General features: G+C 35.6%; 1 protein-coding gene and 1 long non-coding RNA gene across 8 annotated transcripts in view; one reads left to right on the top strand and one right to left on the bottom strand.

Moving 5' to 3' along the window:
* LOC129030223 (uncharacterized) overlaps positions 1-27403 on the top strand; it is a 33829-nt gene extending 6426 nt beyond the window's left edge. The window contains exon 3 of the long non-coding RNA XR_008500589.1: positions 27143-27403. This is a non-coding gene — a long non-coding RNA (uncharacterized LOC129030223). The remainder of the gene's footprint in view (positions 1-27142) is intronic.
* Positions 1-27637, bottom strand: part of GCC2 (GRIP and coiled-coil domain containing 2) — a 66441-nt gene that overhangs the window by 16601 nt on the left and 22203 nt on the right. For 6 of the 7 annotated variants that reach the window (XM_054475291.2, XM_063648519.1, XM_054475296.2 and 3 more), the window contains 15 exons: positions 22931-23035; positions 19895-22363; positions 19107-19179; positions 16387-16487; positions 16168-16266; positions 10289-10408; positions 9658-9822; positions 8902-9006; positions 7759-7921; positions 7198-7298; positions 7025-7102; positions 6283-6420; positions 5120-5241; positions 2925-3101; positions 142-359 (listed from right to left, as the gene is read on the bottom strand). In XM_054475291.2, the coding sequence (XP_054331266.1) occupies positions 142-359; positions 2925-3101; positions 5120-5241; positions 6283-6420; positions 7025-7102; positions 7198-7298; positions 7759-7921; positions 8902-9006; positions 9658-9822; positions 10289-10408; positions 16168-16266; positions 16387-16487; positions 19107-19179; positions 19895-22363; positions 22931-23035 (4234 nt within the window). Of the gene's footprint in view, positions 1-137; positions 360-2924; positions 3102-5119; positions 5242-6282; positions 6421-7024; positions 7103-7197; positions 7299-7758; positions 7922-8901; positions 9007-9657; positions 9823-10288; positions 10409-16167; positions 16267-16386; positions 16488-19106; positions 19180-19894; positions 22364-22930; positions 23036-27637 lie in introns of all 7 variants that reach the window. The other variant, XR_008500587.2, reaches the window with a different exon arrangement.

Raw genomic sequence — 27637 nt, 5'->3', positions numbered from 1 at the left:
TAAGCTAATCCAAAATTCATTAGATTTGACACTAGTGACACCTAGTAAATTTTCTTTCTTATGAATTTGTGAAGAATGTATTTAAGAGACATAAATACATGAAAACATGAACAACTAATATTTCCATGTGTACATACATACTTCTTGTGGTCGGTTCATTCTTAAGCTGGAAGAGCTGTGCTTCCATCTTGGAGAGCTGCTGCTGTAATGTCTCCACTGTCTTTCTGTGCTCTTCCTGCAAATGTCGCACTTGATCTCGGAAGCTATTTTGAAGGACCTCGTTCTGGGATGTGAGCTGACTCACAGTCTGTGTATGTTCAGATTTCATCATCATGTTCTCTGATTGTATTGAACATAATCTGAAAGATGAGAAACTTAGTTACAGAAGATCTTTCAACTTTATATGCTGACTTAGCCTTTCTCAACTGGGTTCTGCAAGAGAATTAGCTCTAAGACCTCTACTGAATGTATGAATCAACTTCTCTCCTACATACCTACACTGTACTCATTGTGAAATAACTTGATGAGAACTGACACTGGCTGTCATCTAGTTCAAATAATCTGTGTTACACATTTCAGATGAAGAACTCCAGTTAAGAAACTGTGTTGTGTTGTCCAGACTAGGAACTTCTTTCATGGTTCATCAGAAAATAGGACTATATTTAAAGCATAAAATAATTATACTTTTAATTAGTCCACTTCTTCACATCATCGTATGTGGTAGCTCACATAAATGTAAGATTAATCTCCCTTTTATCTACTACCCTGAAAACATTAAAAAAAAAAAACCCACACTCTTTTGATCTACTCAGAAAACTTTAGCAGACAGTATCTATTTTTGAGTTGATTAACATGAACCACAACAAACACAGACTTGGTTTACTATAGCTGTTTCAAATCTCACTGCACATGAGAATCACTGGAGTACCTTGTTGAAAATAGAGACGTCTAGTTTTCATGTTACACCCACTGAATCAGGATCTCAGTAGTGGTTCTAGGAATTCCCTACTTTTAGTAGTTTTCAATGTGATTTTTATGTACTCAGCCTGAAACTAACCAGTGGGCCTACAATTTGGGAACCATTACTTTTAAGGGTTTACCTGTAGTTTTCATGTTTTATATGTTTGGCTTTGGTAAAAAGTAAATAAATAAATAAATAAATAAATTTCCTTTTATACAGGGGATCCACAGAATTCTCTCATAAAAATTAAAAAAATACAAAAGCTGCCAGAGAAAGAAGTAAAAGCCCCTTATTATTACTCTCATGCCTGGCAGGATAAAATCCCAATTCCACAGGTAGATAAACGTTGTTAACAGTTTAGTCTGTACTTTTCCAAGATATTTTTTCTACCTGCTACACATATGGGCACCATACAAGGTTTAAAACAGGGTTTAGTGGCTGAAAGGAGAAATGCAATAAAATACCATGTTTCAGAAAAGAAATCTTAATTACTAAGTTCATATTGATTAATGAATCTAGAAAATACTAGTGTATACACATTTCTCTGTAAGCATTTTGTTCAAACAATATCTACCAAAAAAGCGAAGGAAGAACCATCGGAGGTTACAAAAATAGTCTAAGCAGGATAAAAATTAGAGGTAGGGTAAAGTGTCTATTCTCAGGCAGTATCACTGACATTTATGAATTTACCAATTTAAAAGCTAAATGCTTAAACCCCCCATCTGGAATCAGAATGATTGTGCTGACAAAAGTTCACTGTTCTGTCTCAGTTGTTACAGAGGTGTTTATATTAACTGTAGTCTCTGGGTAATACAAATATTAATTAGTTAGCCTAATTATCACATTCCTCTGGAACCATTTTCACAATCTGCTATAGAGAAAGTATGAATATTAAAACATTTTTTAAAAGTGGAGACTATATAAAGAGAAGGCTATTTCTTCATACTTGGGCACAGACAGTAACAATACCATTAGTTTTTAATATTTCTGAAGAAGAGGAAAGACTCCTAAAGATACCTCAAAATGCTATGAAAAGTGACTGGCACATAGTAGGTGCTCAAAAAACACTTACTGAAAGACTGAATTACTTTAGAGGAATCAACAGTACTTTATTTGTGTTAGCAATGTAATTTGCAATAACTTTCCTAAAGAATAAGTGTTGGAGAATATCAAGCAAACATCACTATATATAAGATAATCTCATAGTAAACCCTGGTGATAGGCAGTTAGAAAACTGGTACATCTTCCCTGAAACTTTGGTTTACATGATTAACATGCAAATTACACTGTTAACAGACAGAAGCTCCAAAAAGCTAAACCTGCTTTCATTTTTCAGATTAGCATAAGATTAGGTATATATTATATAAGCAAATCTGTGATAAAATTATCTTAACATCCTTGATAAAAGATGCTCAATGAAGAATTCTTTTCCTCAGCCTAATACTCCTACTACCCAATTTCTTTATCACAGGAGTTGAAAACTTCTTGTTCACAATAATCTGTTTATTTTGCCAATACTTCTAATGTCTATTTAAAGTATTATAGTGATGAACAAAATATGACAAATTGAAGACAGAATTGCAAAGATAAGTTACATATTCTTTTTCAGTTAGCAACTATTTGGGTGTTTTCTTCTAGAAAAAAAATGCTTATGATTTGATACCTGGGTTGGAAAGTTATGTTTTTGTTTGTTTTTTTTAGAGAAACATCCTAGCCAAGAAGGCTGTAGGAGACACAGAATACTGGATGAGCAGATAGACATTAATTGTTCTTAAAAATGCAAAATATAAAAGCAACATAAAAGGCGAAGCTCTAAGGTAGATAAAGCAAAGTTACCAAGCCTTTAGAAATGTCTATTTTTTATTTTCTAATCTGCATTTATCTCAAGGATCAACATATTAGAAGTTTCAACAAAGAAATACATTGCTGTCTGGTACAGCGTTAGTGCTGCTAACAGCCTTACTTTTCCCGGAGTTCCGCCTCTTTGGACACAGTTTCCTGCAGCATCTTGTTGTGCCTTTCTAGCAGTGTATCATGTTCAGACTGCAATGTTTGAAGTTCAGATACATTAATCTGTAAGTTATTTTGGCTATCTTGTAATTTCATTTTTAACTGGTCAATCAGCATTTCCAGATGTTCCCTAAAACAGAAATACAGTTTTAAAATTTTTTGAAAAAGGTGAATTTGATTTTGTGGTTTTAAATATAGTTTAACCGTTTAACCTTTCAATGCCATACACTTGGATGATTCTAAAGGAAATATAATAGTCTGAAGAATTCAAGACTAGGATTAAATATAATATAAAAGATACTATAGCCAGATTTAAAATCTTAGGCACTACAGATTTACAAAAAATTTCTCCAAAATTTAGAATTTCATATTCAAAAAGGGGCATCAAAATAGCCTATTTTATGTTACAGGACTATGTCAGTTAAAGAAAAAAACCTCACACTACTTTTTTTTTTGAGACAGAGTCTGGCTCTGTTGCCCAGGCTGGAGTGCAGTGGCACAATCTCGGCTCACTGCAACTTCCGCCTCCCAGGTTCAAGTGATCCTCCTGCCTCAGCCTCCTGAGTAGCTAGGACTACAGTTGCCCACCACCACACTCAGCTAATTTTTTATTTTTAGTAGAGACAGCATTTCACCATGTTGGTCAGGTTGGTCTTGAACTCCTGACCTCAGGTGATCCGCCAGCCTTGGACTCCCAAAGTGCTGGGATTACAGGTGTGAACTGCCATGCTCAGCGCACTCACAGTTCTTAAATTGTTGTTATAAGAATGGTATGTCAGACCAAGTTACAGTGAAAGATAATCCCTGAAGAAAAGCAGGTCTTTTTAGACTTGGAAAAAACACTAGGTGGAAATAGTTAAAATCCTGATTCTGCCACAATGAGTACAATACACTATTAGTTTCTTTTTTTAAAAAAATGTATATTATAAGAAAGTAGAAGGAACACAAAACATTTACATTCATATAATGTGAACTCAAAATTTAGGCATGGTCAAAAATGGCTCTTGAAAATGGTGACATTTATATTTATGAAATGTATCAGTATCTAATTTCCCCTTTATATAATGAGCTACTGGAAAGAAAATACCATGTTTCAATCTACAGTCTCTATATTTAATAGATTCCTAAACGAAAGTAACAGAAACACAAACATACAAAAATTTCAGAATAATTAGTCTTGTTTAGAACAGTAAGAGCCAGATGTAAAACTGCTTTGAATTCTGAACCGCTCAACACAGATGCCATGGAATGCCCTCTCTCTCTCTTACTCCCAGTACAAACAGGATCTGTATGCTAGTTTTAAAGCAGCATAAACAATATACCATTCAAATAGAACTGAAATGGTCATAAATAAGAAAAGTTTAATTCTAGACCAAAATTCAGTACTAAATTTAAAATTTTTGAAATAAGTGAAATATTTTAAAGCAACTTCTGTTTAACCTAAATTAATGGCAAATAAGTATACTTAGCATTTTAATTTTTACTTCTAAATTTTCAAAATTGGAAAAACAAATCATAATGTAATTTTAATGCCTGTATTTTCTACCATGACAAGATCTTATTAAGACAAGATTGAACTGTTAGCCTATTATCTCATATCTTGGCTTCACTGTGCACTTTAACATCTAATTTTAGAGTTTGCAACAGTGTCCTTTGTAATGAAGTTTCCCTGTTACTGTTTGCAGACACAGTGAAGCCAAGAAATTCTGTTCTCTTTGGTAACACTATACATAATTTCACAGTTAAAAATCATAATAGGATTTTAGGCCGGGTGCTGTGGCTCACGTCTGTAATCCCAGCACTCTGAGAGGTTGAGGCGGGTGGATCATCTGAGGTCAGGAGTTTGAGACCAGCCTGGCCAACATGGTGAAACCCCGTCTCTAATAAAAATACAAAAATTAGCTGGGCATGATGGTGTACGCCTGCAATCCCAGCTACTCAGGAGGCTGAAGCAGGAGAATCACTTGAACCCAGGAAGCGGAGGTGGCAGTGACCTGAGATTGCACCACTGCACTCCAGCTTGGGCAACAAGAGGGAAACTCTGTCTCAAAAAAAAAAAAAAAAAAAATCATAATAGGATTTTCAATCTACTTGGTGAAGAACCTGCATTGTGGGAGGAAAACTCTGCATATTTAATTTAGACTTTACCTTTCTTGTTTAGCGCCCTCAGTTTCAGCCTGAGACACAGATTTATTTTTCTGTTGTTTTAGAACGTTATGAACTCGGACTTTGTAGCTCTCGAATTCAGAGGTTAGAGTAGCTTGTTCTGCCTATAACATTTAAAAGAGAGAAACGTTTTCTATTGTAACAGGGTCCTTCTATTTTCTTTCAGAGATTAACAAATTGAGATAAAAACCTGTTTTTGAAAGTGAGAAAAATAGCTGACATTCTTTTTGGTTTCTTGATTAACCTTGCTAAAAAGCATACTTCTGTTGGCTTTACACTTAAAAAATTTTAATTGATACATAATTGTACATATTTATGGGGTGCATGTGATATTTTGATGGATGCATACAATGTGTAATAAGCAAATCAGGGTAATTAGGATATCCATTGCCTCCAACATTTATCAGGTCTTCATGTTGGGAGGCCTTACACTTTTTAAAGGCCTCTCAATAATACATATTTTCTGATAAGAGATCCGTTTCTACCATGTCTTCTACCCTGGCAGATTAATTTACTAACCATACATTTTATAGTGACACTATGTACTTTTGGAACTTTATAAACATTTTCTCTTATGATATCTCCTCTTTTTATAAATTTGAGAAAAATTAACTCAAAGAAATTAAGTTATTTGAACTTCAGTTTTCAAAACAGGGTGGTTAAGTGTTAAGTTCTAGGTCTTCCACTTTCTTGAAGTGATCTGTAAACTCCCACAACAGTGTTGCCATGATTGTTTAAATAAGAGCTGCATCTAACACAACCACTGCACTGTGTCTGTTTTGGATGATGACAAGAAAGTAGGCCCCCCACAGCCATGCTATTAAAATGTTATTTTATAATCATTTAGCCCTAAGAACTGTAACATTTTTCTAATAAAAAAAGCTTTATAAATAAGTGACACATAAATTGCAAAACAAGGTTGAAATGGAAAAAACATCATGTTTTTCCTTTTGGCAAAAAAAGTGATCCAAGTTACGATTAGGGTTGGCATGGGATTGGGGTTAGACCCAGATTAACTGAACAGGTCTTAATCTAGTAAGTGCTCTTAACAGCAAAATACTAAAAAGGGAGAGCACAGCCCTGGAGTAAACCAATGACTAGCTGATAATAAAATCTCAGTGGCTTGCTGTGGCTGAAGAACGCACCTTGGCAGCACGGCTCTCTTCCTGTAGTGCTGTCACTCTCTGCTGGTACGCACTTAGCGTACGCTGGTGCTGTTCCGCAGAGGTTTTCAGGTGCTCGTGGATTTTGTGCTTCTCTGAGGTTATTTCAGCCAGCTGTATCTGGGAGTAAATCTTTAAATTTAGCTTTAGCAAATCCTATCTTCACTAGTTAAAGAGGTTTTCCTTAAAATACAAACTTTAGGTTTGAGACATAAGTACATATAAGGCATAATTAAGTAGTAAAATATTTTTATGTATTATTATTGAAAAAGTAGAGACAAGTAGAACATTTTCTCACTAAGCTATCTTTTCTTAAACCAACATCAATCCAAAAAACTGAACATCCCAGACTACATATTTAACATACAATGTTTAAATACTTCAAGACATTATATATATAAAAATATACACAAACATAGCAAACGTATAAAATCATTTTATAAACTGTTCCTTGTGACTGCAATATCATTAAGTTCAGATGCAGGCTTATTTTATTTTGCACTATTCTATAGTATATTACGAATTTCCAAATACGTGAAAATAATCTAGCTTGAGCTAACCAATATACTCCAGTTATATGCCAGACTTGATTTATTGTTGTAACTTCCTCAAAATGTGGAGGAATCTTTCTAGATATCCTTATAGGATAATTAATAAAATCTCTAAATGGTACTTCACTTCTACATGAAAAAACTTTTTTTATCTTAAAAAGTAAAACCCTTACTTTATAGACTTCTACTTGCTGCTGGCTTGCCTCCAGCTCACCTTTTAAAGATGCTTGAAGTATTAAGTGATCAGTTTCCTACAGAATGAGAATCTTGGTTAAATTTTTTTTAATGTTACTCATAAATAAATTATGAATAAGTACTAAAATACGAAACTGAAAAATTAACGTACTGCTTGCTTTGAATCTGCCAGTTCCTTTTTGGTTTTCACAAGCAATTGCTTGATTTTGGTGTTTTTTTCTTCATATTGTTGTACTGAAGACTGTAATGAAGCTAGCACAAGAAATAATTTCAGCAGAAAAAGATGTAACAATTTTTATCAGTGAATTTAAATACACAAATATGTCTTCTTTGTATTGGCTTATCTTTAAGCCTGTTTTAGCTTTTTATTATGGAATACTTCAAACATATGTGACAGTAGTAACAACAGTGCCATAAACTCTACTGTACCCATCTCCTGGCTGTAACAATTACAACCCATAGACAATCTTAGTTAACCCAGACCAGGAAACAGCAAGGTACTTAAGAAATGTTAAAGTGAATAAATGTGGACTATAAACATCTTAATGGCAAATAGTTTTACACCCATTCTGGGTCCCCAGTAACATTTATCATTGTGTTAAACACTCGACTGACAGTGAAAGACTGGTGAAATAAACAAGTAATGCCCCCCACCAAATCAAGTTGTTATGATGAAATAATTAAAAGGTAAAGTGAATTTTCTTTAACTCACTTATTTCTTCTTGTAGGGTTTCTTGTTTCTGTTTTTGAATTTTTATTTCTTGCTCCAAATCTTCTATCTTGTTGTTTTTATTAGTTAACTTTTGATTTAGCTCTTTCATCAAACGTTCATAATCAGCTATTTCCATATTCATCAATGTGGTCTGTTGGGCATCCTGCACATTTTATAAGTAGAAGATTTACACAATAGTAGATCAGTTCATTTGTAAATTTTTTTTTCATTTGTAAAATTGCTAAAATGATGCCACAGCAATAAATGGGTGCTTTTCTGTAATACTGAAATCGTTTACACTGTAACAAAGAAATGAGGAGTTGGATATTTTCTAGTTTTAATTTCACAAAATATTTTCTAGTAGTTTAACCCAACTTCCTTAGTTTCATTTTATTTCATTATAACTAACTACAACTGACAGTTGTAGCTTGCGGAGCTCTTATTTATAAAATACTAATATGTCAAGTGGCTCTTATAGTACATTTCTTTTTAGCCTCATCTTTGAAGGAGTAAAGTCAGCCAAAGTTTTAAGTATAATACAAATTTCAAGCTTTGACATTAATTAAATCTTAATGTGTCATACAACAATCATGTATACAAAATGAAATGTCAAACCAAAATCTTGTAAATCAGGAGCCTAGATTCTTCTGAAAGGACTGGTACTTAGAGAATTAAGTTAAATTTTCAATTTTTTGAGCAAATAATTTATAAAGCATTATTTTAGCACCACAAGTAACATTCTAAAATACTTCTTTTCGACATGTATAGAATAGTTTACCAATGCAGGCTGAGTGCGGTGGCTCACACCTGTAATCCCAGCACTCTGACAGGCTGAGATGGGTGGATCATTTGAGGTCAGGAGTTCCAGACGAGCCTAACCAAATTGGTGAAACTCCATCTCTACCAAAAATACAAAAAATTAGCCGGGTGTGGTGACGCATGCGTGGAATCTCGGCTACTTGGGAGGCTGAGGCACAAGAATTGCTTGAACTCGGGAGGCGGAGGTTGCAGTGAGCCGAGATCACGCCACTGCACTCCAGCCTGGGCCACAGAGTGAGACCGCAGAGAGAACAGAACAAATAGAACAACAAAACAGAACAATGTGAACATTACATCAGTTTTCATTCTAGTGTTTTATTTTACCTTTTTAACCAGCTCTAATTCTTGCATGGTTTTCTGAAGCTGTTTCTTTTCCTTTTGAAGTTGTACCTGAAGTTCTTCAAGTTCATTTACAGTAGTGGCATGTTCCTGAAATTAAAAATAAAAACAACCCACACAACCCAACCAATATTAAAAAGGTATTTTTAAGGGGCTTTAAAATAAATCTGACAGCCTGGCGTGGTGTCTCACACCTGTAATCCCAGCACTTTGGGAGGCTGAGGCGGGTGGATCACAAGGTCAGGAGATTGAGACCATCCTGGCTAACACAGTGAAACCCCATCTCCACTAAAAACACACACGAAAAATTAGCTGGGCATGGTGGTGACTGCCTGTAATCGCAGCTACTCGGGAGGCTGAGGCAGGAGAATGGTGTGAACCCGGGAGGTGGAGCTTGCAGTGAGCTGAGATTGCGCCACTGCACTCCAGCCTGGGCGACAGAGCGAGACTCCATCTCAAAATAAATAAATAAATAAATAAATAAATAATAAAAATAAAAATAAATAAATAAAATAAATCTGACATGCTAAAATACAGAAAGTTTGGTAATATTTCAATGTTTAAAATGTATACACCCCCAAATCACAGCATGAATTCTCAAATTTATGGTTGGTATTAAGGAATTAATGAACTCTGCTGTATTCATAAATGCTACTCTTTAGTAAGTCTTCCCTTCATTTAAATAATATTTTGGTAAATGCATCATATATATGTGAATCAATCTCACAGGATTGTTTTTACCTTTATCTTCTGTTCTTTCTGAAGTTTTTCAGCTTCTAATTCTTTGTCTACCATTGCTTTGGCTCTCTGGACTTCTAAAATCTGTACTTCTAATAATTTGGCATTAGACTGTAGTGTCTCAATACGAGCCAGGAGATCTTCATTATCAGAATTTATTTTTTCACACTGAAATGACAAATGATTCATTACTATAAACATGCAGAAAACATATACAGCAGAGGAAGAATGAACAGGTACATTAATGAGAATATTGGCATAGTGTGACAAATGAAGATTTCCAAGTCCATGCTACAGAACGATAATATTAAGAATCAGTTTTAAAATCTGTCATTGAAATACTAATATGGTAAACCTTACAAGAGATCAGGTTGCACTGGCAGAGCAAAGAGCAGAAATGAAAAACAAACAAACCCCCAAACAAACAAACAATTCTCTAGGGGAACTGAGATTAGAATAATAAGCAAGATAGTTGTAGCTGTTTCGTCTTATTCTTCTCTCCTAAGTGGGAAGGAGGGTGAAGTGGGGGGGGAATAAATTCTGTTTCCGACTATATTTAATTTTTTATGCAAAAAGTATTGAGATTAAAATATACCTGTTATAGTTTTCATTTTTGGATTTATTAAAAAATTACCTGCAAAGTCGAATTTCTTAATTGTCTTGTAAGGTCTTCAATATGACACTCAAAATTATCAGCACGTTCTTTTTCCACATCCAGTTGCTCTGACTGCTTTTCATATTCTAATAAAAGATTCTTCAATAAAAGAAGGATTTAACTTTGGCATATTATTATGCATTCAACAGGTCAGACTTCATCATCAAGCCACCTTAAGATTCATGAGTCCATTCTGGAGGCTTAAAATATTTACCCAAGTTGAACAGAATACCTCACTGGCATTAGGTAATAAAATTAGCATATTTTGGGTAACTTTTAGTATTGGAGGGTGGGGGAAACATATGAAAGGAGAAGAAAATTTTAAATATAAACAATATAATAGCTCCAAGGTTAAATATTCTACTCATTAACAAAAACGAACTTCTGAAATGTAACCACAATTTAAGGATAGATAAAACGTTTAATAAACACAATTTAAGGATAGAGGATAAAAAGTTTAACCTGGATACCTAACTCCACCTGAAGAATTCTGATGAGAGAAATATTCCAGGCCTGACCTAATATAAGGTAAAGGTGCTAATGAAAGAACACTGGAAGACATTCATAGATTTAGTCTCTCACACTCTGCAGTGACACTTTCAGTATTTCCTGAAGAATCCAAAGCCAACTGAATTTTCTTTGATATTCCTAGTTGGCCTACTGAAGGACAGAATGATCAGACTTTTTTGCCACACACAAGCTAATTAGGTTATCCACCAAAATATGTAAATGAGATTCAGTTTCGAGATTGCATGTAATTCCTTATGTTTTTCTCTCTCTCTCCTTCCTTATAAATCCTGTTTTTGCCTTTGTTTCTGGAAAATTTCTATTTTCTTCCCATAAATGTGCCTGCAAAATTACTAGCAAAATGGTGTTTTAAAAAAATTTTTTAACTTTTAAGTTCAGGGGTACATGTGCAGGTTTGTTATGTAGGCAAACTTGTGTCACAGGGGTTTGTTGAACAGATTATTTCCCCATCCAAGTACTAAGCCTAGTACCCATTACTTGTTTTTCCTGATCCTCTCCCTCCTCCTACCCCTCCACCTTCTGTTAGGCCCCAGTGTCTGTTGCTCGTCTGTATGTGTCCATGTGTTCTCATCATTTAGCTCCCACTTATAAATGAGAACATGTGGTATTTAGTTTTCCGTTCCTGCATTAGTTTGCTAAGGATAGTGGCTTCCAGCTTCATACATGTCCCTGCAAAGGACATAATCTCATATTTTTTTATGGCTGTGTAGTATTCCATGGTGTACATATACCAATTTTCTTTATCCAGTCTACCACTGACAGGCCCTTCGGTTGATTCCACGTCTTTGCTATCATGAATAGTGCTGCAGAGAACATACACGTACATGTGGCTTTATGACACAATGACTTACATTCCTTTGGGTATATACCCAGTAACGGGATTGCTGGGTCAAATGGTATTTCTGTTTTTAGGTCTTTGAGGAATCTGTTTTCCACAACGGCTGAACTAATTTACACTCCCACCAAAAGTGTAAGTGTTCCTTTTTCTCTGCAACCTTACCAGCACCTGTTTTTTTTTGACATTTTAATAGTAGCCATCCTGACTGATGTGAGGTGGTATCTAATTGTGGTTTTATTGCTAGCACACTGTTTATGTTTTCTTGCAAAGTTTATATTTGGAAGTTCCACTGAGATATTATGCGTAAAAGAGAAACGACATTAACCAAGAGGACTGTGAAGCCTGGCAGTGGCTTTCCTGTGGACCTGGACCTCTTGTGTCCTTGGCTCACCTCCGCAGGCTTCTCTGGTGGTTTTTTTTTTTTTAAGATGGAGTCTCGCTCTGTCGCCAGGCTGGAGTGCAGTGGCGCGATCTTGGCTCACTGCAGCCTTCGCCTCCCGGGTTCCAATGATTCTCCTGCCTCAGCCTCCGGGGTAGTTGGGATTACAGGCATGTGTCACCACAACTGGCTAATTTTTGTATTTTTAGTAGAGACAGGGTTTCACCGTGTTGGCCAGGCTGGTCTTGAATTGACCTCAGGTGATCCGCATGCCTCAAGCCTCCCAAAGTGTTGGAATTACAGGCATGAGCCACTGAGCCCGGCCTCTGCTGGGTCTTGTGTGGCATTTATGCTCTTTTGGATCGTGCTTGCGAAATCTTTTTTTTGAGACGGGGTCTTGCTCTGTCGCCCAGGCTGGAGTGCAGTGGTGCAACCTCAGCTCACTGTAACCTCTCTCCTGGGTTCAAGCGATTCTCCTCCCTCCGCCTCCCAAGTAGCTGGGACTATAGGTGTGTGCCACTACAGCCAACTAATATTTGCAGTTTTAGTAGAGACAAGGTTTCGCCATGTTGGCCAGGCTGGTCTCAAACTCCTGAGCTCAGATAATCTGCCTGCCTAGGTCTCCCAAAGTGCTAGGATAACAGGTGTGAGCCACCATGCCCGGCTCTTGCTTCCCAGATCGGATCCTTGACTAACGCACTTTTGTTTCTAATTCTCATTTACATATGGTCAATTATTTGACTCAACTGGTGGCTATTACAATCTGAATTTTGATTTTATAGTCTGTCCATTTAGTGATTTCAGTGGCAGAAGACAAGAGTTGGGAATCTAGAATCTGGCTTATGTTTTCTTTTTTTTGAGACGTTGTCTCGCTCTGTGCTAGGCTGGAGTGCAGTGGCGCGATCTCAGCTCACTGCAACCTCCACCTCCCTGGTTCAAGCAATTCTCCTGCCTCAGCCACCACGTCCAGCTAATTTTTTTGTATTTTTTGGGAGAGATGGGGTTTCCCCATGTGGCCAGACTGGTCTCGAACTCCTGACCTCAGGCAATCCTCAAGCTATGGCCTCCCAAAGTATGTTTTTCTATGTTTATTTATCTGAGTTTGCTACTTCTTGGCACACATGCATACAGGGTTGAGGTATCACTAGGGTCTTTTCTTTTCCATAGAAAGAAGATTCTGTGCTTGTTTAGTATTTGGGTAGGCTCCTCTAGAAATCAGAGATATTTATCCTCTTAGTCTCTCTCTGGCCTTCTTCATTTTTACTCATTCTGGTTCCAATTGCTGTCAATAGCTGTAAAAACTGAATTGCTATGCCACGGCATAATAAATAATGGCTCCCTTTGGGAAATTCTGATTTTAATCAAGTATTATTCCTAAGGGGAGTCTTGGAACAAAAACGAATGCCATGCATACAAGAGTCTACTTTCCTTACGCAGGGTAGACACTTCTAAACATCTGAATAATTACAAATTATTGTCCCTCTAGGACTCCTGTGTGTTCAGATCTTTTAATAAACCGATACAAGTTATTACATGTGATATGAACACTGAAAAAACTAGCCAAATTAACAAACTCCAAAAATTACTCAGTATCTTTATAATGATGCATCCTGAAGAACCTAATAGAGCATAGGTATATGTGTTTTTAAAAGTGATCAACATTCTTAAACATTTCAGCACCTCTGGTTCTACCTTAAATCCTGTCACATTTTTATACGTAAGTTTATATTACATATGAAAATATGGTAATGAAATTTGAAAATTTAAATTTATACATGACAAGAATTGGTATGCTTATAAAGATCTTATAAATCCATTAAAAAACCCATTTAAAATTTATATATGGGCTTCTTCATAAGAGCAAGTTACATGAGGAACTTGCTTCTTTACATTTTAAGAGACCCTATAATCTATTAATTTCTTCCAGAGGTAGACCAGACATATCAATTTCAAGTAGTTAAATCTATCAATCTTTTCCTTTGTAATTTGTTAAAATACTTTAGGTAGGGGTGCAGTGGTACAATCTCCGCTCACTGCAACTGCCACCTTCCAGGTTCAAGTGATTCTCGTGCCTCGGCCATCCGAGTAGCTAGGACTACAGTCACCATGAGTGTGTGTGCCACCATGCCCAGCTAAATTTTGTATATTTTGTAGAGACAGGGTTTCGCTGTGTTGGCCAGGCTGATCTCAAACTCCTGGCCTCAAGTGACTCACCCACCTTGGCCTCTCAAAGTGCTAGAATTACAGGCGTGAGCAACTGCACCTGGCTTAAATTTGGTATCTGAAGTTTGAAAAAGTCTTTTGTATCCAGAAGTCAGTTAAAAAAAAGATCAAGTACTTCATTCCAGGTTTTCAAAAAATATTTTTCACAAAATTTTTTAACCAATCCAGAATACATTTTGGTATGTGGAGTGAAATAAAAACCTAATTTCTTAGAAGGAATTTCTTTCTTCATTGGTTTCTGTTTCAAACTTTACTGAGATGGTATAGCTTAGTTGATGAAACAATAGATCTGGAACGAGACTCCCTGAATTAAAATTTTAGCTCTGCTCTGTTACTTGTTCTGTGACCCTGAGGTTTCTTAAGAAATCTGAGTCTGTGACTTTGAGTTCCTTCATCTATTTACGCCTCAGAGTCCTCACTTGTAAAGTGTTGATGCTTATATACTTGGGGGTTGTTTTGAGAATCAAGTGTATTGAGATATGTAAAGTGCTTAGAAGAGAGCCTGGCACCCGTTTGTTGTTATGCGGAAGTATCTATCTCTTCTGCTACATTAATCTGTACCATTCTTGCATCAGAATTCTACCACATTACTGTAACTCTGTGATAAGTTTTAGCGTCTCTTTGAGTAGGATGTCACTTTTTTCTTTTCATTTACAAAAAATTTAGCTACTCTTGCTAGTTTTTTACTTAAAACTTAGAATTCTCTCAAGATCCAGCCAAAAAAAAACTACAATTTTTAACAAATTTGTCTTAGAATTTATAAACCAATCTGAGAACTGACAGTTCAAATAATAGTCATCCTATATAAGTTTTGCAGTTTTCTTCATTAAGTGCCAAAACTTCTCATTTAAGTGCTTCCTAAGATTGGATTTTATGGCTGCTGTGGGATTTTTTTTTTTTTTCATCAAATCCTGCCTGATTACCACTCACTCTCTTCTCCCTACCCACCTTACTTTTCTACACAGTATGTATCTTGTATTTTTGTATGTTTGCCTGTTATTGCCATTGGGATTGTTTTAAGTCCTAAGAGGATAGGAACTCAGTCTATTTGGTTGACCTCCAACCTGCCCCAGAACTCAGAACTCAGTCTGCCATATAACATTTGCTGAATGAATACCTGAAGAAATGTAGTGATGTTTATCTTACATTCGGTGATTTTGTTGTACTTTAATTTTTAATTCTTATCTTTTTAATAATACATTATCATGTTACTAAGGTAAACAAGCATATTGCCTCCAAATAACAATGCTTCACCTTGTTTAAGCTTCAGGTTTATTCATTTGGCCAGAACAACATTAAATAATCACAGTAGGAATAGGTTATCTTTTTGTTACTGATTTTATTAGGAAATCCCAAAACAAAATTTTACTTTTATAAACAACAATTTAAAGGCACTATTTAGGCCAGGTGTGGTGGTGCATGCCTGCAATCCTAGCACTTTGGGAGGCCGAGACAGGTGGATCACGAGGTAGGAGTTCAAGACCAGCCTGGCCAGCATGGTGAAACCCCGTCTTTACTAAAAATACAAAAATTAGCCAGGCATGGTGGCACGCACCTGTAGTCCAAGCTACTTGGGAGCCTGTGGCAGGAGAATTGCTGGAACCTGGGGGCAGAGGGTGCAGTGAGCCAAGATTGAGCCACTGCACTCCAGCCTGGGCGACAGAGCGAGACTTCATCAAAAGAAAAAGCAAGCCACTATTTAAAGCTTAACCACTTTAAAATCTTGGTATTAGGATTCTATTACATTGCACCCCAAAACAGAATAAAGATTTACTAAAAAATACAAGGTGATTGTTTTGTGGACAATAGTTTTACATTTCTACTACATTTCTTAACTTAGAAGTTATGATTACAACTTTTATAACTTGTTATTAAAATGACTATTTTTACCTTATAGCTTTCTGCTCCTTGAATGAGATCTCTCATGGAAGCAGATAACTGGTCCTTTTCTAATCGAAGAGATTCAAGTTCTTCCTTTACAGTCTGGGTCTGTTTTAAACACAAGTAAAATTAAAGAGGTTTTTGTTTGTTTTTTTTTAATGGATAGAAAAACTCTTGATTTTTAAAAGTGTAAGATTCCTGAATCTTACATTTTTAAAGTCAGCTCACCTCTTTTCTGCTGGAATCTAGTTCTTTCTTTGCCTTTACGGCAACTAATTTTATCTTATTTGTTTTCTCCTCCTTTTCTTTGCATTCTTTTTCCAGATTTTCTAAAAATAGAAAATAAATGGATTACATACGAACTCAAAAGGAAAAAATTCAAATTACTTGCTTATTTTAGCCCTAGATTATTTGGGAGCACAAAATTGGTAATTTGATATTAAAATAAGCAGTAAAAACAGTAATATCATTTTTTAAAGTGGAATTTTATTCATTATGTGAGGCAAACAATGTAAAAAGTTTCCATTGTCTTTAATCCTCCAAAATAGTCTACTTTTTTCTAGCCGTTTCATATGTTTCTAGGAATTAGAGGCTTTCAGGACTTCTTTCTCATTAGATTTCCTGGAAATGCAGGTATGCTAGGACTTTAGGTGATAGTGTGCAAATTAGGATCAAGTATCGGAGGTATCAGATGCAGATCAACATTTATGCTCCATAGGTGCACTCCTCCTCTTGGCTGGTGGGTCTGATTTTCACAACTAAACCTGTAATATGTTTTACCTATCCAATACTGATCTCTCTGTTAACTTCTTTAGCTTGAACTCCTGAGTTCAGCACTTCTTGGTATTTGTTTCTAAAAATTCAATTATGATCTGAATTTCTGTCCTGGCCTATTAATTTACTTGCACCCGTGCCTTCCCTCTGGCTGCCATAGTGAAGTGTCTGTGTGTGGAGCAAAGGCCAATTGTTCCACATCTGCATTTCATCCTATGTCTCATTACCTACTCAAGCATCAGAGCAACAATTCTCCCTCCTTCTTCTGCAGCAATAATTTTCCCCTTTCTAGTCGATTTTTTCCCAATATTTTATAAACATGCAACAAGAAAAATTATCATCAAGAAATTAAGGCCAGGAACAAATAGTGAAAGCAGTTAAAGAGGGTAGGGGACAGGTGAACATCTCAAACATGCTGTTATTCTTCCCATAAAATTAAACCACACTGCCCCTCTAAAATAAAAAAATTAAACCACACGGTCCCTCTAGTTTTGTCCCATCGCTTTTTTTTCCCCTATAGCAAATCCCTTGAAAAGAGTTGTCTATATATGCTCTCAAACATTGCCTCCCCCATTTTTTTCTAGAATCAACTGCAACGAAGCTCTGGTTCCAGCATGTCATGGACACTGACCTCTATGTTGCTTAAGGCAGTGGTCAGTTCTCAGTACTCATCTTATTTGATATATCAGCAGCACTAGCAATGGCTTTTTCCCTCTTGAAGCACTTCTTTCACTTCCACGTCACTTGCCTTAGCTTTCAAGACATTTTATGTTCCAGGTTTTCCTACCTTATTAGCTGTTCCTTCTCAATTTCTTGTGTTGTCTCTATCTTCTCTATCTTTACATGAATGGAGAACTGTCTCTGGTCTCCATCTTTTGGCTATACTCCCTTAGTAATTTCAATCTCCCGGCTTTACTTTTTTTTTTTTTTTTTTGAGACGGAGTCTCGCTCTGTCGCCCAGGCTGGAGTGCAGTGGCATGATCTCGGCTCACTGCAAGCTCTGCTTCCCGGGTTCATGCCATTTTCCTACCTCAGCCTCCCGAGTAGCTGTGACTGCAGGCGCCTGCCACAACGCCCGGCTAATTTTTTTTTTTTTATTTTTAGTAGAGACGCGGTTTCACCGTGTTAGCCAGGATTGTCTCAATCTCCTGACCTCGTGATCCGCCCGCTTAGGCCTCCCAAAGTGTTGGGATTACAGGCGTGAGCCACCGCACTCGGCCTCTCCTGGCTTTTAATGCCCACTCTTTTAACTACAAGTATTTATCTCTAGCTTAGCTCTCTGCCCTTAACTACAGATTTGCATAGCATTCTAACATCTCTACTTGGACTGGTATTTAAACTTACTTCTAAAACTGAACATCCCAATCACCCATTATAGACAACTGGGAGTCATTCTAAACTCTTCAACTTCCCTTACCCTAATCTAATAGGGCACTAAATTCAGGGATCATTGGCACATTACATACTTCTAAGTCTTCGTTTCCTGATTCTTATATGGGAATAAAAGAGCTATCCTATAACGTTACTGTGAGGAGTAAATGGATAAGATAAAGTCCTAACTCCTCTGCATATCAATCATACTAGTGTGTTTATGATCAGGCTTCTACGTCTCAAGGAACTTCCTAGTATGTGCCTTGATGTACGCTGTATGTCAACCTACAAGCACCTGCTCTTCCTTCTTCCTAGAATACCTTTCTTCCTGTGTAAACTTTCTCATTCTTCAAGACTCGGCTGAAAACCCTATTCTATGCTGCTTTTCTTAACTCAAAACATTGTTAAGTTCCTATGCTGTTAGTACTGTATCTTGTCCACACCTCAAAGAACAGTAAGATCTTTGAGCACATGGTCTGTACCTCAACCACTTTTCTATCGCCAGTGTCTATAATAGTTGGGCATTTAAATAAAGTTTGCTAAATGAATGAAAAATCCAAAATAAATCAGGAAGCCATTTATAAATCACACCAATCTTGCTTGGGTTAAACAACAGAAAGTAACACTTTTGAAAGAGAGGGCAAACAGGTGTTAGAGGGGCAAGAATGTGAGCTCGAGGAAAAGACAGCTACGAACTGTGTTTTTAACAACTCGTTATTTGGCTACTATATTTCCAAATCTGTTCTAACATTAACAAGAATCTGTCTAATTAATTGTGACAACATCTGCAAAACCATAGTTACCTATTTTTTCTTCCAACTCTTTTACTGAAGACAGAGGATCATTTTTTACAGAAGGTGATTTTGCTAAGGAATCCTAGATTTTACAGGGGAAAAAAAAAACACAAAACAAAACAAAAACCAGAATCAGAATTCATTTTCCATAATGAACTGGCCATCATGTTAAGCGTAAGGAAATCATTATCAATGAGAATTCCTACAAAAAGCAATTTGGTCAACAGATTTTCCCTTGTTAGACCAGAAAATTAATACTGACCTTACTATGCATATGGCATTTACTATTGAAAAAAAAAAAGTAGTAACCAAGGCCAAGATAAACAACCTGATACATTAAATACATGTGTAATAAGGAAAAGATTACACAATTTTTAATCTTTAATATTTAAGGAAAACCCTAAAATTTTAGCAATATCATCACGGCTCACTCTCTTGCTTAAAAGTGTTCTTTACACAAAATAACTAAGCATATCACACCAGAATGAAACTCAAGTTTTTTCATGTTTAGTTGTTTTGCTAGCGACTAATAAACTTCTGACCACGACATTTAAACCCCTAATCATTTAATCTTCTATAAACTCGAGATTTTAAAATTATCTAAAACTCCCCAAAAATAAATGTAATAAACTGGACATACAACATGGAAATGTCTAATGCACTTTTCAGAAAGTTGCCACTTGAGCTTAAATGGTAAAAATTTACTTTTGACATCAAGGTGTAAAAATGTTTAACGTATATATTTTAGAGTTGAACTAAGAATTTATTTAAAACAATAGAATTCAAATGAATGGTACCTTTAATAGTATCAACTCTGCTCTCATATCTCGTAATTCTGATTCTTTTTGTTCTAGTAGTGGCTTTAGGTTTTCATGTTCCTTTATAAAACATTTTTCTTTTTCATTATGGATTTCACTTTTGCTACATGTTTGAGATACTTCTTCAACTTGAATTAAAAGATTCTGATTTTCAAGCCTTGTTTTTTCATTAGCATTCTTCATTTCTAGAAGATCAGACTGCAGGGCCTCTTTTTCTGACTGTATTTCTTCTAACTCTTTCCTTAAGAGAACTTTCTCTTGCTCATAGTCTCTCAATAAAGACTTAAGTTCTTCACACTGAACTACACTCCCTTCTTGAAGGCACTTAATCTCTTTTTCTAACTCTAATAGTTTTTCATCACGTTGAAAAGCCAGGTTGCATTTTTCCTCATTTATTTTTGCCAAGGATTCACCAACTGCCTGTAGGACATTAACAACATCTTTCTCTTTACTGTCTTCTGAAACTTCTGACCCCATTTCTTTAAGAAAACCATACAACTGAGTTTTGACAAATAACTTCTGAACTTGCTCATTTTCAAGCAGTTTATTTAAATTATCTCGCTCTTCAACCATTAACTGAAGTTTCTTTTCTAATTCAGTAGTATGTTCTTTAAGGATAACATCTTTTTGAGACAAAAAAACTTCCAAATCCCTACTCAACTGTTTTTTTTCTGAACTGAGTTTATTGTTTTCCTCATAAAGAGACTTCACTTCAGCTGACAATACTTCTTTGTCTTCAGAGAGAACTTTCATTTGAACCATAAGTTTTTCCAGTTTTTGGTCATTTTGATCCTTTTCTTTTAAAGTCTCCTCTAGTCCTCCTGTTAATTCATTTACCTTTTGTTCTAGTTCACTGTTGTACTGGGTTGTTTGCTCTACTTTCTTCCCAAGTTCAAGAATCAATCTTTCTTCCCTTTCACATTTCTTATGGAAATTATCCATTTCTTCATGGGAATTTTTCAGTTTACTTATAAAATCATCTTTTTCCTCAGTAAGAGAATTTATCTTTGCTTCTAATTCTTTTAACATGGTATCTCTTTGACTGAGACTAAGTAAGTATACTCCATTCTTTTCTTGAAGGTTCTTTATGGTATTTTCAAGTTCTGGTACCAATTCTTGTTGAGATAGTAACTTTTCATTTTCTCCCTGGAGGCGATTCACAGTTTCGAGAAGGGCATCTTTTTCAGTAAAAGCAGTTCTGAGCTTCTGCTGCAGTTCATGAACATCAGATGCTTGTTGTTGCTTCATTGATTCAAACTCTTGACTTATTTTTCCAGCAGATTCCCCCAGTTCTGTTTGTAAAATTTCCATAATCTCTCGTAAACTCTCATAATTTAAAATTGCTTCTTGCTTTTCTTGCTGTAGGTTTTCACACTGTTCCTTAAGACCCTGTATTTCAAACATTAATGTTAATTTTTCTTTTTCTGAATCTGACAAAAATGTCTCATTTAGTTCTGATATTTCTTTTTGATGTTGTTCCTTAAGACTCTGTACTTCTTTGTTATTCTGTTCTACAGTACAGCAAAACTGTTTATTTAAACCTGCCAGCTCAGATTTTAATTTTTCAATTACACAGCCCTGTTCTTCTTTAGCTAGTAATAATTCATTAATTTTAAACTCTAAGTCTTCCCGTTCATGAAAAAACTCATCCTTTATATGCTGAGCATCCATTTCAAGTTTTAACTTAAGATTATTCATATAAGTTACCTCATCTTTTAAGATACTATGTTGAGATTCAAGTTCTTTTAAGGTATCTTCTAAGTGTTTGACTTTTTCATTTACTGCTTGTTCTACAAATGTATTTTCTTGTAAGAGAACAGAACACATCTGATTGTCTTGGTTTGCATTTGAGGTGGCTTTCCTTAAATTTTCTAACTCACATTCATATTTCTCCTGGATGTTCTTTTCACTTGCCTCACATTGTTTTACTAAGTTCTCTTTTAGCTCGTTCAACTTATTTATCTCTGCTTCATGTTCCTTAGCTGATGCTTCAATCTGGCACATCAATTCTTTCACCTCTTTTTGGTGTATAGCTTTCAACTGTAAAAGCTCTTCCTGCAAACTATTAATATTTTTTTGGTAATGCTGAGAATTAGCCTCAATGATATTTTGGAGTTGAGTAACTGTTTCCTTCTTTTCATCAGTGGTAGCGTCTAATTGCTTTTGCAGATATAAAATTTGCTCCTCAAAGGCTGGCCTAATTTTCTCAATCTCTTCTTGTAGTTTTTTAACATTATCTTCAGAGTTGTTCTGAAATTTAAGTTGCTCTGAAAGTTCTAATTGCGTATTCATTGCTTCTTCCAGTGCCTTTTGTAAGTTAGCTTTGTCTTCACTGTATTTGGAATGTACTGCCATCAACTCATTTTTCAAATTTTCAATTTCTTTCACATAGTTTATATGTGATTGTTCGAACTCCTTATGTGCATCTCCCACCTTAGTTACAGAATCCTATTACAAAAAATAAGCACACATAAATTATTTAAGTAAGACAAAAGAAGCCTCTGACCTTAGGAAAAATATTAGCCACAAGCTAAGTAGAGAGAAAAGTAAATGAGCAGAAATGTATTTGGAGAAACATGATACTGATATTCCAATAACTCTCCTTAGGTGCTGCCTATCTAAAGTATGACAATATATATCTACAATATTAAATCTATTACTCAAATTAGCCCAGATCTAATAGGCAAGAAATAGGCAAGAAATGCCTCTGAATATCGTAGAACTAAAGAGATAATGGTATTCAGTCATGTGTGAAAATCAACTTACTTTTTTTTGCTTTTATTAAAGAATGGCATTATAGCTATAAAAAAGATAATGCAACAAGTAAATGTCACCTCTGTTGCTGTATAGTTAGGTGATTCAGTTATTTTTCTTTTAAAATTTGAATCTCGGTTTCTTTGTTTATATTATAAAATATTAATCAGATTAGATGCTTTTTAAAACCTTACCTCTAAAATTAATGACTACACTATATAAGTTAATAAAAAAGAAAAGAACACTAAAATATTGACTTACCTCAACCTCTCGCTTCATTTTTATATTTTCCTTTTTCAGAGAAAGACACTGTTGCTCAGTCTCTGCTTTTTCCAGAAGAATAGCATCCAGACGTTCAGTTAATGCCTATTTTAGAACAAGATTTATTTGCCCAGAGTTAAAAAATGGTGGATTGACCACATGAGTAATTATCTCCTGACCTTTTCAAAACACACTGAAGTGAGAATAAGAGATTTTAAAAGGTAGAACACATTGAGCAAAGAGAAAAGGAGAAAAGATATAAGGATAAGAGAAATTTCAACACATTTTTGGAAAACTGAATTACGGAGGAGGATAAACTGAATTAGAAGCAGGAAGAAAGCTATAACCTAAGGACTTGCACAAGGAAACACATATGAGAACCTGGCAAATATTCTGCAGAACTGAAATGCCCAGAATTGGAGGCAACAGATATTGCTGAGGGAGGTGTCATGTGTGGGGCTCAAAAATTGGGGATTGGTCAAAAATCTGAATAGGGACCAGTCAGAGAGTAAGTAAGAAATAATCTATGTCCTTCCTCCCTCAGAGACAGGTTATTCTCTGCAGAAATTAAAGAGGAAATTAATGAGATGGAAAAAAAAAATCAATAAGCCAAGAGTCAGCCCTTTTAACACAGCTATCAAAATAGACACCTTTTAGTAAAACTGATCAAAAGACAGAAGTTCCAAAAAATAATACAATGTAAAAGGAAGCACATCTACATAAGTCGGGGATGGTGGCTCACGCCTGTAATCCTAGCACTTTGGGAGGCAGAGGTGGGCAGATCACTTGAGGTCAGGAGTTCAAGACCAGCCTGGGCAACATGGTGAAACCCTGTCTCTACTAAAAAATACAAAGAAAATTAGCTGGGTGTGGTGGTGGGTGCCTGTAGTCCCAGCTACCCCGGAGGCTAAGGCAGGAGAATTGCTTGAACCCAGGAGGTGGGGGTTGCAGCGAGCCAAGATCGCTCCACTTTACTCCAGCCTGGGTGACAGAGCAAGACTATGTGTCCAAAAAAAAAAAAGAAAAAGAAAATTATTATGAATAACTGTCAATAATGAAAACTCAATGGAAATGGATAACAATTCCTTTATGAATATAATTTATATTTATATTTATATATAACAATTCCTTTATAAAAATAAAGCTTTACTGACTCACAAAAAATTTAAAAAGCATAATACTATATTTAAAAATCAAATAGTTAAAAATTGTCCACCAAAGAAAACAGGAGGAATGGATGGTTTTTAAGGTGAGTTCTATCAAATTTTCAAGGAAGAGACAGATCATCCCAATTTCATACAAACTCGTTCAGACAAAATAAAAAGCAAGAATAATCCCCAAGTTATTCTATAAAATCAGCGTAACTTTAAACCAATATCCAAGTACTTACAGAAAGGAAAAATCAAAGATCCATTTTATGACAAATCTAAATGCAAAAATCCTAAATAAAACATTAGTACACTATCACTATTGCTAATCAACATTGTATTAAATACCCCAGCCTGTAAAATAAAGCTTTAAAAGGACAGGAGGCGGCCAGGAGTGGTGGCTCATGCCTGCAATCCCAACATTTTGGGAGATGGAAGTGGGAGGATCAATGTTTGAGCCTAGGCAACAGGCGAGGCTCTGCCTCAAAAATAAATAAAAAAATAAGACATGAGGCATAAAGATTCAAAAAGAAATGGTTTTTCAGATGGTATGACTTTATATAAAAAATCTAGAAGAATCTATAGGTAATTAGAAACAACAGAGTTTCACAAAGTAGATATAGGATTAATATACAAAGTCAGTTCCATTTTTGGAAACTAGTAGCAAATATTTAGAAAATATAATTACAAACAAGACAGCATTTACAATGGTATCAAAGAATATCAAGAGTCTAGAAAAAACTTTACCAAAAGATGTGTGAAGGTGTTCCACAGGGGAAATTATAAAACTACAGATTCCACGCAGTTCCAATTAATCGCAATGAAGTTTTTCAAGGAATATGACAAGATTCTAAACGTTTATAGGAAAGTAAAAAGCCAAGAATAGCCAGGATACTTTTGAAGAGAACAAAGAGAGGACTTACTCTCCTAGATACCATGATTTACTATAAGGCTATAGAAAAATAATAAAGACAATATAGTATCGGCAAAGGCACAGACAACCAATGGAATAGAAAAAAAGTTCAGACAAACACAAACATATTTTTAACCATATTAGATTAATGGAGAAAGACTATTCAATAATTAAGGTTGAAAAATAGTTATTGATATTAAAAAAGACTTCATACCATATTATAAACAAATAAACTCCAGATGGATTAAGATTTAAATGTCAAAAACACAGCTTTAAACTCAAGAAACCATAAGCTGGCCAGGTGCAGGTAGCTCATGCCTGTAATCCCAGCACTTTGGGAGTTTGAGGCAGGCAGATCACGAGATCAGGAGATCGAGACCATCCTGGCTAACACAGTGAAACTCCATCTCTACTAAAAATACAAAAAATTAATCAGGTGTGGTGGTGGGCGCCTGTAGTCCCAGCTACTCAGGAGGCTGAGGCAGGAGAATGGCGTGAACCTGGGAAGTGGAGCTTGCAATGAGCCGGGATCGCCCCACTGCACTCCAGCCTGGGTGACAGAGTGAGACTCCGTCTCAAAAAATAAATAAATAAATAAATAAAAAAGAAACCGTAAGCTGGGAGAAGATATTTACCACACAAACAACAAAAATAACAACAAATACGTATTTAAAAAAATTCTACAAACCAGTAAGAAACCCATTGGCCCATTAAGAAAATGGATGTTGGCCGGGGGTGGTGGCTGATGTCTGTAATCCCAGCACTTTGGGAGGCTGAGGTGGGCGGATCACGAGGTCAAGAGATCAAGACTGTCTTGGCCAACATGGTGAAATCCCGTCTCTATTAAAATAAAAAAAATTAGCTGGGCGTGGTGGCATGTGCCTGTAATCCCAGCTATTTGGGAGGCTGGGGCAGAGGAATCGCTTGAACCCGAAGGCAGAGGTTGCAGTGAGCTGAGATCGTGCCACTGCACTCCAGCCTGGCGACAGAGCAAGACTCCATCTTAAAAAAAAAAAAAAAAAAAAAAAGAAGAAAATGGATGTTATACACAAAAAGAATACTCCCAATCCAGACCACATGATCTATCATTTTACACCTATTTGATTGGCAAAAATAAAAATGTATGACAATACCTAGTGCTGGAGACGATATGGTTCCATAGCATCCCTTGTATATTGCTGGTAGAAGTTATTTCAAATACTTAATAGTGGTCTGGCACTATCTCCTGAGGTTGAATCTTCATGTAACTTTTGATGCAAAGATTCCACCCATTTACTTATTAAGAATCCTTTGCACATTTATAAAGGAGATGTACATCACATAAATCTTGGCACAACCCCAACATCCATTAACAGTCTAGTTCATGAATGAACTGTGTTATTGTAATACAATGTCATACTCTATAGCAGCATGGTGGCAATGCAATGATACAGATGAACTTTAGAAAAATATTAAGTGCAAAAAGTCCTAATACATTACAAACAACATGATACCTTTTTAGTGAAGTTAAAAACTAAAATGAAAAAAATTATAAAATGATACTTATAAATGCAATAAAACTTTATAAAAGGAAAAGGAATGATGAACATGGGACTTAGGATCATGGTTTCCTGGGGTGTGGGAAACTAGGGGGGGTGGAGTAGCAAGGGGGTGAGGATTACACTGTAAGATGTCTATTATTTTAAAGATCCTAGCTTTTGTGGGGGTTCACATGTGATTATATCACAAATAATTAAATTGGAAGGAAATAGAGACAATGCAAAGGAGGCAGAAGTAAATTCCAAGACAGCATAAATTTATTAGCTCATAAAGATTATAGAACTTGTTGAATCTTTAAATAAGATGAAAAAAGAATATTCATATATCAAGAATGTGCTCTTTGAAATGAAATACTTAACATCAAATAGAAATTTTAATACAATGATGGAAAAATTAAAAGTGAATGACATTTCTTCTTAGACAAAAGGAAAAACTCTATTGAGAAAAAGGAAAAACTCTATTGCAAATATAAATCTAGATGAGCATTCTAGAAAGTTTTGTGGCATACTCTATAGACTATCTCCTTCAAGTTCCATAATCAACACATTCTTTCTTGCCTGCCTCTTCTACAGACAGTATAAAAGCTAAAATCTAAAACCCCTGATTTTTCAGATCAACAGGATGAGGATGCAGGAGCACAGGGATGAAGAGTGTCTGGGTCCTGATGACATCACTGGAAGACTGCACCAGCCTGAGAACTGCTATGTCTAAACTTCTTAGATGAAATAATACCGATTTAAAAACTTTATTATTTAAGAAAACAAAAACAAAACAGATGTAGAAAAATTCAGAGTTCTATATCAAGTTACAGCTATCATTCAAACATGAGAGCAGAATAAAGGAATATTTAAATACAAAACAATACAAAAATTTACCTACATGTATTCATTCTTAGGAAGTTACAGAAGAATGTGCTCTACCAAAATGAGACGGTTAACCCAGAGAGTGAATGACATGTGACCTAGCCAAGAAGAGGGGGCCAATACAAGTAAGCAGTGTAGAGGTTCATAGGATCATCACAAAAAGCTTGCCCAAAAGTACAGGAAGACAGAAGACAGGTACCAGGAATAAAGATAAAACAAAGATTATTTAATCTGTTTGATCATT

Source organism: Pongo pygmaeus, chromosome 12 (assembly GCF_028885625.2).
Source record: "Pongo pygmaeus isolate AG05252 chromosome 12, NHGRI_mPonPyg2-v2.0_pri, whole genome shotgun sequence".
NCBI lineage: Eukaryota > Metazoa > Chordata > Mammalia > Primates > Hominidae > Pongo > Pongo pygmaeus.
The sequence above is the reverse complement of the archived record's forward strand: the minus strand, read 5'-3'. Positions and strand labels throughout refer to the sequence as shown.